The sequence below is a fragment of the Anopheles coustani genome, unplaced genomic scaffold (assembly GCF_943734705.1).
Source record: "Anopheles coustani unplaced genomic scaffold, idAnoCousDA_361_x.2 U_2, whole genome shotgun sequence".
In the NCBI taxonomy this organism is placed as follows: domain Eukaryota; kingdom Metazoa; phylum Arthropoda; class Insecta; order Diptera; family Culicidae; genus Anopheles; species Anopheles coustani.
Genome location: NW_026525215.1, coordinates 44693 through 55716, shown reverse-complemented (window position 1 = coordinate 55716; position 11024 = coordinate 44693). Strand labels below are relative to the sequence as shown.

The 11024-nt window shown below is 48.2% G+C and overlaps 1 protein-coding gene across 1 annotated transcript; it reads left to right on the top strand.

Moving 5' to 3' along the window:
* Window positions 1-8075: 8075 nt before the first annotated feature.
* LOC131271121 (uncharacterized) lies at window positions 8076-10667 on the top strand (the record flags this gene model as incomplete). The annotated part of the gene is made up of 1 exon (XM_058272507.1): window positions 8076-10667. A coding segment is annotated over exon 1 (2592 nt), but the record flags the coding sequence as incomplete, so codon positions are not given.
* Between the last annotated feature and the right edge of the window lie 357 nt (window positions 10668-11024).

Sequence of the window (11024 nt, the reverse complement as noted above, 5' to 3'; positions counted from 1 at the left end):
TTTTGCATCGTCTCATTCTCTTTAAAGTCACTTTAAGCACCTTCTTACCCTCATTTTGCATCGACTCATTCTCTTTAAAGTCACTTTAAGCACCTTCTAAACACCATTTTGCACCGTCTCATTCTCTTTAAAGTCACTTTAAGCACCTTCTAAACACCATTTTGCATCGTCTCATTCTCTTTAAAGTCACTTTAAGCACCTTCTTAACCTCATTTTGCATCGTCTCATTCTCTTTAAAGTCACTTTAAGCACCTTCTAAACCTCATTTTGCATCGTCTCATTCTCTTTAAAGTCACTTTAAGCACCTTCTAAACCTCATTTTGCATCGTCTCATTCTCTTTAAAGTCACTTAAAGCACCTTCTTAACCTCATTTTAAATCGTCTCATTCTCTTTAAAGTCACTTTAAGCACCTTCTAAACACCATTTTGCATCGTCTCATTCTCTTTAAAGTCACTTTAAGCACCTTCTAAACACCATTTTGCATCGTCTCATTCTCTTTAAAGTCACTTTAAGCACCTTCTAAACACCATTTTGCATCGTCTCATTCTCTTTAAAGTCACTTTAAGCACCTTCTAAACACCATTTTGCATCGTCTCATTCTCTTTAAAGTCACTTTAAGCACCTTCTAAACCTCATTTTGCATCGTCTCATTCTCTTTAAAGTCACTTAAAGCACCTTCTAAACCTCATTTTGCATCGTCTCATTCTCTTTAAAGTCACTTTAAGCACCTTCTTAACCTCATTTTGCATCGTCTCATTCTCTTTAAAGTCACTTTAAGCACCTTCTAAACACCATTTTGCATCGTCTCATTCTCTTTAAAGTCACTTTAAGCACCTTCTTAACCTCATTTTGCATCGTCTCATTCTCTTTAAAGCCACTTTAAGTACCTTTAAAACCTCATTTTGCATCGTCTCATTCTCTTTAAAGTCACTTTAAGCACCTTCTAAACCTCATTTTGCATCGTCTCATTCTCTTTAAAGTCACTTAAAGCACCTTCTTAACCTCATTTTGCATCGTCTCATTCTCTTTAAAGTCACTTTAAGCACCTTCTTAACCTCATTTTGCATCGTCTCATTCTCTTTAAAGTCACTTTAAGCACCTTCTAAACACCATTTTGCATCGTCTCATTCTCTTTAAAGTCACTTTAAGCACCTTCTAAACACCATTTTGCATCGTCTCATTCTCTTTAAAGTCACTTTAAGCACCTTCTTAACACCATTTTGCATCGTCTCATTCTCTTTAAAGTCACTTTAAGCACCTTCTAAACCTCATTTTGCATCGTCTCATTCTCTTTAAAGTCACTTTAAGCACCTTCTAAACACCATTTTGCATCGTCTCATTCTCTTTAAAGTCACTTTAAGCACCTTCTAAACCTCATTTTGCATCGTCTAATTCTCTTTAAAGTCACTTTAAGCACCTTCTTAACCTCATTTTGCATCGTCTCATTCTCTTTAAAGTCACTTTAAGCACCTTCTAAACACCATTTTGCATCGTCTAATTCTCTTTAAAGTCACTTTAAGCACCTTCTTAACCTCATTTTGCATCGTCTCATTCTCTTTAAAGTCACTTTAAGCACCTTCTAAACACCATTTTGCATCGTCTCATTCTCTTTAAAGTCACTTTAAGCACCTTCTAAACCTCATTTTGCATCGTCTCATTCTCTTTAAAGTCACTTTAAGCACCTTCTAAACCTCATTTTGCATCGTCTCATTCTCTTTAAAGTCACTTAAAGCACCTTCTAAAACTCATTTTGCATCGTCTCATTCTCTTTAAAGTCACTAAAAGCACCTTCTTAACCTCATTTTGCATCGTTTCATTCTCTTTAAAGTCACTTTAAGCACCTTCTAAACACCATTTTGCATCGTCTCATTCTCTTTAAAGTCACTTTAAGCACCTTCTTAACCTCATTTTGCATCGTCTCATTCTCTTTAAAGTCACTTTAAGCACCTTCTAAACACCATTTTGCATCGTCTCATTCTCTTTAAAGTCACTTTAAGCACCTTCTAAACACCATTTTGCATCGTCTCATTCTCTTTAAAGTCACTTTAAGCACCTTCTAAACACCATTTTGCATCGTCTCATTCTCTTTAAAGTCACTTTAAGCACCTTCTAAACACCATTTTGCATCGTCTCATTCTCTTTAAAGTCACTTTAAGCACCTTCTAAACCTCATTTTGCATCGTCTCATTCTCTTTAAAGTCACTTAAAGCACCTTCTTAACCTCATTTTGCATCGTCTCATTCTCTTTAAAGTCACTTTAAGCACCTTCTAAACACCATTTTGCATCGTCTCATTCTCTTTAAAGTCACTTTAAGCACCTTCTAAACCTCATTTTGCATCGTCTCATTCTCTTTAAAGTCACTTTAAGCACCTTCTAAACTTCATTTTGCATCGTCTCATTCTCTTTAAAGTCACTTTAAGCACCTTCTTAACCTCATTTTGCATCGTCTCATTCTCTTTAAAGTCACTTTAAGCACCTTCTAAACCTCATTTTGCATCGTCTCGTTCTCTTTAAAGTCACTTTAAGCACCTTCTAAACCTCATTTTGCATCGTCTCATTCTCTTTAAAGTCACTTAAAGCACCTTCTTAACCTCATTTTGCATCGTCTCATTCTCTTTAAAGTCACTTTAAGCACCTTCTAAACACCATTTTGCTTCGTCTCATTCTCTTTAAAGTCACTTAAAGCACCTTCGAAACACCATTTTGCATCGTCTCATTCTCTTTAAAGTCACTTTAAGCACCTTCTAAACCTCATTTTGCATCGTCTCATTCTCTTTAAAGTCACTGTGAACGATGCCCCCAACCGTATATTAATAACGCTACTTTGTGTTGCAAGCGTTTTAAAAAACGCGGTGTTCATTCGGGCTATCTTCACAGTCGAATCAAGAAAAGGAACCGCTTCCCTTCGTATCTTATATTTATACTCTCCGTATCGCGATGGCCGTTTCGCGATGGCCGGTTCATTTTCAAAATGCCCATCGGGGCCATCATGCGCGCATCTTGATCGGGCGTAATTTCGCCCAACCAAGGTAAGCAGTTAAGGAGTGTTTCTTTGACCTCTCTTACTCTATAAACCCTGCCTGTCACTATTGTTTACTACTCGATTCCACTACCGCGTGGACACCAATCTAGTTTTAGTTACAGAGTTGTCGGCCAGTGTTACTTTGTAACATTCTCCCCACCGGTATGTCACGTGAAGTGGCCTACCCCTGTTTCTGGCCGACATCTAAATCCGTGATGATCGCTTCTGACCCTATTTCGAGATTGCCGGCCAGGAGTGAATGAGCTTTTACCTAACTGTGGATCGAACTGTTTTCTGCACGACCCCGCGATCGGGTGTCGAGCTGTCCCTGTTGTTGGGCCCCTGCCATTCGAATGGCCGCGAGTGCTGTGTGTGATGACTGGTGGCAGAATGATTTCATCATCAACCTCTACGTCTGTCAACGGTTTCCGCTTCACCGTTATTTCTTCCGTCAACCTACTTGGTAGCTTATCTTCCGAATAGTGATGAGAGCCTACATTAGTAGCCATCCACGTTTTGGGCCGAACAAACCGCTTCCAATCTAGACTGGAACAGAGCGCTCCCCACCGTTTCGCAGCCTCTATACCGACGGAAATTATCTTTCGACTAACGTTGTAACTTGGCTGTATTATGTTGGGTATGTATCTTAACAATCTTTTACATTTTAGTTTGAGACCTCCTGCAGTCTCGCAGCAGTCATCCTGCAGCGGTCCCTCAGATGCGAGCTGAATCGGCATGTTCTCTCGCGATTGTATTCCTTCGGTAGGTCCGATAACCTTTGGTGGCCCTGAGGGTAAACTACGATTTTGCTCTGAATTTGTTTCTTTATCGCTCTCCTTCTTAGAGCTACCAACATGGACGCCCAACGAACTAATTTTCGCTATATTAGTCGAACCTTGCGATTTGTTCTGCCCGTATACTACCCAACCGAGACGGGTTTTTGAAGCTGCTAGCTCGCAGGGTTCCCTTTCAACGGTTTTCAGCGACTGCCCCACGAATATGTTATCTATTCCGATGAGAATGCGCGGTGCTGCTTCAGTATACTCGCGCAGTGGTAGTCCCCTAAGATGCTCGAACTCCTCGCTGATGAGGGAAGGCGCTACCGACTGCTTCCTGAGATTCAAACTGGACACAGTGCGAACTCCATGTAGGTCGAATACCGCTGAGCTTTCGACCCCAGAGATTCTCAGCGACACCTCAACGGATTGGTCCTCGTGGCGCTTTTGGTTCCCTGTCCAAGTAATGCAAAGCGGTTGAGGCTTTCCAGTAAGTCTCAGCTCCTCCACTAAAGAGTGGTCCATGAAAGTTCCCTCTGAGCCGTCATCCAGCAGGGCACGCGTGTTGATGGCCTTGCCATTCCCGTGAAGCGTCACCGGGATATATTTAAGCAGGACACCATCGTGTGGGCCAGTATGGACGTTGCAGCTCAGCGTTTTCTCCGTAGCTTCACTTGACTGGCGTGCTCGTGTATATTCTTCGTCGTGAAGTAGCTTGTTGTGCCGTCGGTTGCAACCGTTTACTCCGCACAACACATCCACACGACAGGAATGAGGATGTTTCTTCAAACAAGTCCTGCATATGGCGTGGCCTTTGACGTACCTCCATCTCGATCCGACGTCCATATCAAGAAAGTTTCCGCACTCCGCTAAACTGGAACACCTTCCTGAACACGCGGGACAGGGTTCGCCTTGCTTTACGCTGGTAACGGGATCTGTAGTATGTCCTGAGAAATGTGCGTTGAGGTTACCATACTTACGAGGGTGGCTGGAAGGACCACCACCTTCGTGCTGCACATCTCGGGAGATTGGCTTTACTCCTTGGCAGGCCGCGCTGACGAGATCCTTCATCCACTCGTTGAAGGTTGTCAACGTTGCTCCTCCGCTGGAGTTCCGGTAGTAGAACCAGTTGAGCCTCACTGTTGGTGGCAGCTTCTCCACGAGCTCGTTCAGCAGCGATCCTCCATTAAGATAGTCCTGCAATCCGCTACCCCTAATCGCCGCGCACAGGTTCCGGACCGCAACACCGTAATCGACCAGGGTGTCAAATCGGTTTTCCTTCGGTGGTGGCATCCGTCGAATCTTGCTCATCAACGTATCCACGATGAGCTCCGGACGTCCGTAGCACTCCGTCAGGATGTCGATCGCCTCCGGTACGCTGGTGGGATGATACAGGCAGCTTTCCACGGCGTCCCGTGCCTTCCCCTTAAGACACTGCTGAAGACGCAGTAGATTTTCCTCGTTGCTGTACCCGCAGATGGCCGTAGAGTGTTTATAGTTGGCAATAAACACCGACCACTCCTGCGGGTCCCCGGAGAACGTTGGTAACTTTCGGCTCGTGCACTGCCTTGCCGAGAGTTGGCTTTGGTTAAGCAGCTGGAAGCTTTCGGAGTGGCTTCCGTTCACTGCTGGTTCCGGCTGCCTCGCAGTGACGCGCGTAGGCTGCCGGAGTGAGGCGTGAAGTAGGCGTCGTTTTTCTTCCTGCCGACGCTTTTCGCACTCCTCAATGACGCGCAATCTTTCTTCGAGCATTTGTTGCTCGCACTGCTCGTCGATCCGTTTAAGTTCAGCTTCCAGCACTGCATTGGAGTGTGCGGCTGGAGCACTTAAACCGCGATGGCGGATCTGCTCGTGATGGCGCGCTTTCTCCAGTATGCCGCCATGCTCGCCTGGCGCGCTTCGCGCGCGCGCATTTTCACATTTAATGTCCATCGCTCTGTATTCGTCGTCGAGCTCATCCGCGATAGACGACGCTGAGTCAATGACGATGTCGCCAAGCTCCTTCATCACGGCCGCTAGCTCACGCTTGGCGTACCGAGCTCCCGCACTAACTCGTCCACTTCGCTTACGGATGACCCTCTTGACGTTGGCCTTTCCGTGGCGGCCCGCATGATCGTTGAGCTGGCCAACGGGTCCGAAGTGGCCGGCTGCACACTTCTCCTGCATGGTGGCCTCTCGGTGGTGGGCGGATGCTGCTCCTGCCCTGTACCAACGAGCTCCTCGATGCGCGGGGCCACTGGACGAAACATCACTTATCACGTAGGTTTGTAGGTAGATCCGCGAATGATCCTTCGGGTCACTATTGCTACTCAATCGCGTTAACCCCGAACGGCGAATGTTCCTTGGTGGAATCGCGACTCAATCGCGTCAACTTAGCACCTTCCGTTCGACGGAAAACACTCGCGGGTTCACTTCATACACGTCCCGTTCAACGGGAACCACTACACATTTTTTAAAAAACGCGCGTAGTGGTTCCCGTTGAACGGGACGTGTATTAAGTGAACCCGCGAGTGTTTTCCGTCGAACGGAAGGTGCTAAGTTGACGCGATTGAGTCGCGATTCCACCAAGGAACATTCGCCGTTCGGGGTTAACGCGATTGAGTCGCAATAGTGACCCGAAGGATCATTCGCGGATCTACCTACAAACCTACGTGATAAGTGATGTTTCGTCCAGTGGCCCCGCGCATCGAGGAGCTCGTTGGTACAGAGCAGGAGCAGCATCCGCCCACCACCGAGAGGCCACCATGCAGGAGAAGTGTGCAGCCGGCCACTTCGGACCCGTTGGCCAGCTCAACGATCATGCGGGCCGCCACGGAAAGGCCAACGTCAAGAGGGTCATCCGTAAGCGAAGTGGACGAGTTAGTGCGGAGAGCTCGGTACGCCAAGCGTGAGCTAGCGGCCGTGATGAAGGAGCTTGGCGACATCGTCATTGACTCAGCGTCGTCTATCGCGGATGAGCTCGACGACGAATACAGAGCGATGGACATTAAATGTGAAAAATGTGAACGATGCCCCCAACCGTATATTAACAACGCTACTTTGTGTTGCAAGCCAACATGGACGCCCAACGAACTAATTTTCGCTATATTCGTTCGGGGTTAACGCGATTGAGTCGCAATAGTGACCCGAAGGATCATTCGCGGATCTACCTACAAACCTACGTGATAAGTGATGTTTCGTCCAGTGGCCCCGCGCATCGAGGAGCTCGTTGGTACAGGGCAGGAGCAGCATCCGCCCACCACCGAGAGGCCACCATGCAGGAGAAGTGTGCAGCCGGCCACTTCGGACCCGTTGGCCAGCTCAACGATCATGCGGGCCGCCACGGAAAGGCCAACGTCAAGAGGGTCATCCGTAAGCGAAGTGGACAAGTTAGTGCGGAGAGCTCGGTACGCCAAGCGTGAGCTAGCGGCCGTGAAGAAGGAGCTTGGCGACATCGTCATTGACTCAGCGTCGTCTATCGCGGATGAGCTCGACGACGAATACAGAGCGATGGACATTAAATGTGAAAAATGTGAACGATGCCCCCAACCGTATATTAACAACGCTACTTTGTGTTGCAAGCCAACATGGACGCCCAACGAACTAATTTTCGCTATATTAGTCGAACCTTGCGATTTGTTCTGCCCGTATACTACCCAACCGAGACGGGTTTTTGAAGCTGCTAGCTCGCAGGGTTCCCTTTCAACGGTTTTCAGCGACTGCCCCACGAATATGTTATCTATTCCGATAAGAATGCGCGGTGCTGCTTCAGTATACTCGCGCAGTGGTAGTCCCCTAAGATGCTCGAACTCCTCGCTGATGAGGGAAGGCGCTACCGACTGCTTCCTGAGATTCAAACTGGACACAGTGCGAACTCCATGTAGGTCGAATACCGCTGAGCTTTCGACCCCAGAGATTCTCAGCGACACCTCAACGGATTGGTCCTCGTGGCGCTTTTGGTTCCCTGTCCAAGTAATGCAAAGCGGTTGAGGCTTTCCAGTAAGTCTCAGCTCCTCCACTAAAGAGTGGTCCATGAAAGTTCCCTCTGAGCCGTCATCCAGCAGGGCAAGCGTGTTGATGGCCTTGCCATTCCCGTGAAGCGTCACCGGGATATATTTAAGCAGGACACCATCGTGTGGGCCAGTATGGACGTTGCAGCTCAGCGTTTTCTCCGTAGCTTCACTTGACTGGCGTGCTCGTGTATATTCTTCGTCGTGAAGAAGCTTGTTGTGCCGTCGGTTGCAACCGTTTACTCCGCACAACACATCCACACGACAGGAATGAGGATGTGTTTGGATGAACGAAGCGCTTGCGGCCAAGGCTCCACGAATCCTTATCGGGGTCGACAACATTTTCGTTGGACAGGCGCTGAGAACCGTGGAACGAGAGCCGAACGAACCAGCCGCTTCAAAAACTCGTCTCGGTTGGGTGTTGTATGGGCCATACAAACAGTCCGGTTCTAAAGAGGTAAAGATGGCATCGGTAAATGCCCACATCTGTCCGTGTAACAAAGAAAGAGATGATAGAATAAACATGGCATTGAAAGACTACTTCACGCTAGAGTCACTTGGAATATACCGACCGACTACAAGTTTACGTTCGCGGGATGAGGAACGCGCGCTGATGTTGCTTGGAACCAGCGTTCACTTAAAGGATAATCGCTATGAGGCTGGTCTGCTGTGGAAGTACGAGGATGTTAAGTTGCCTGATAGCCGAGCAATGGCCCTAAAGCGACACGAGTGTCTCGAAAGAAAATTGCGAAGAGATCCCGACCTGGCTAAAGCAATGCACAACAAGATCGTGGAGTACGAGCAGAAAGGGTACGTCAGAAAGCTCACTCCCGAGGAGCAGGTTACTCGAACGCCAAACGACTGGTACCTGCCGATCTTCCCGGTGACCAATCCGAATAAGCCTGGGAAGATTCGAGTAGTGTTCGATGCGGCGGCAAAGGCGAACGGAGTAAGCCTAAACTCCATGCTACTCACCGGCCCGGACCAATTGGTGAGTCTACTCATGGTCCTATTTAAGTTCAGAGAGTACAAGGTGGCAGTGACGGGAGATATCCGCGAAATGTTCTTCCAGGTAGACATGAACCCTCGCGACCAGCGCAGCCAAATGTTCTTATGGAACGACGGGAAACTCGGTAGCGACCCACAGCATTACGTACTACAAGTGATGACATTCGGTGCCGCGTGTTCACCCAGCACCGCGCACTACGTCAAGAACGTAAATGCGGAAAGGTTCGAGGCTACACTACCCAAAGCTGTGGAGTGTATAAAGTACGAGCATTACGTGGACGACATGCTCGCGAGCGTAGAAACAGAGCAAGAAGCCATAAATCTAACCCGTGACGTCCAGTACATACACTCCCAAGGCGGGTTTGAGATACGGAATTGGCTGTCCAATTCCACCACGGTGAAAATGTTATTGAATGGCAACGAGAACAACGGAGTGGACATTCCTGTCGAGAGCGAAATGACGACGGAAAAGGTCCTTGGAATGTGGTGGAACACAGCGGCGGACGTGTTCACGTTTAAAATATCCCCGAGGTACGATCCACGAGTGCTGCTTGGTGAGCGAGCGCCTACGAAGAGGATCGTACTAAAAACGCTTATGGCAATTTATGATCCCTTGGGGCTAATAGGAAACTTCCTCATGTATCTGAAGATACTTCTACAGGAGTTTTGGCGCGCTAAGAGCCCATGGGATGACGAGGTTATCGGACACCTCGCCGTTAAGTGGCAAATCTGGGTAACCGCGTTGCCCAATGTTCAAAGAGTCAGCGTCCCAAGGTGTTATCGGAGTAAGACGACGGCCAACGCAGAAAGAGTAGAGCTCCACATGTTCTGCGACGCCAGTGAAAATGGGGCATCAGCCGTCGCCTACCTACGATTCGAGGAAAACGGTGTGATCGAGTGCGCCCTAGTAGGCTCAAAGACGAAGGTGGCCCCTATTACGTTCGTTTCCATCCCACGACTGGAACTTCAGGCCGCAGTCATAGGTGCCCGCTTAGCAGAGACGATACAGTTATCCCACCGAATTGCTATAACTCACCGATTCCTCTGGACGGATTCGCGCACCGTTATGAGTTGGTTGCTATCCGACCATCGCCGATACAGCCAGTTCGTGGCAGTTAGGATCAGTGAGCTACTAGATACTACAAACCCGGAAGAGTGGAACTGGCTATCTACACGGCTCAACGTAGCGGATGAAGGAACAAAATGGCAAAAGCCACCAGACCTCAGCCCCTCGAGTAGGTGGTTCCGTGGGCCTGATTTCCTATGGGAACCAAAGGATCAGTGGCCCATAGTCGAACAAAAACCCGGAGAGACAAGCGAGGAGATTCGACATAGCCTGCTACATCACACGGTCACGACGCCAAATATCGAGTTCACCAGATTCTCAAAGTGGCAACGGCTACTAAGGGCGGTAGCTTATGTATACCGCTTTTTGGGAAATTGCAGGAAGGGCATAGCCAAAGAGCATAAGCAACTTGATAGCCTGACGCATGAAGAGCTGGAGCGTGCAGAAAACGCAATTTATCGAGATGTACAAAGATCTGAGTATGCCGACGAGATACATGTACTCAGCAGTAAAGAATGTGTGAAGCATCCTTGGAAGCGACCACTGCAGAAATCGAGCCCGCTGTATAAGCTAAGCCCGATGCTGGATGTGAATGGAGTGCTACGCATCAAAGGCAGGATCGAGAAATGTGTATGGGTCGGCGAGGATACCAAGCGCCCCATAATTCTCCCCCGACGGCACTACGTCACTGAACTGCTGATTAACAGTTACCACAGCAAGTACAAGCACGCCAATCACCAAACAGTCATCAATGAGGTCCGCCTTAAGTATCACATCCCGCAGCTCAAGGCCACGTACAACCAGGTAAGGCACCGATGCCAATACTGCAAGGTAAAGTGTGCGCTCCCTCAAAACCCCGCAATGGGAAATCTGCCGCCCCAGCGACTAGCAGCATTTCAGCGACCGTTCTCGTACACCGGAATTGACTACTTCGGTCCGATGCTAGTCTCAGTGGGGAGAAGAGCTGAAAAACGGTGGGGAGTCATATTTACGTGCCTGACAACGCGAGGGATCCACATCGAAATCGCACATAGCCTCTCCACAGATTCCTGCATATTTGCGATCCGCAACTTTATCACGAGGAAGGGAATGCCTCTCGAGTTCATCAGTGATCGAGGCACAAACTTCGTAGGAGCCTCACGTGAGCTACGGGAAGCGATG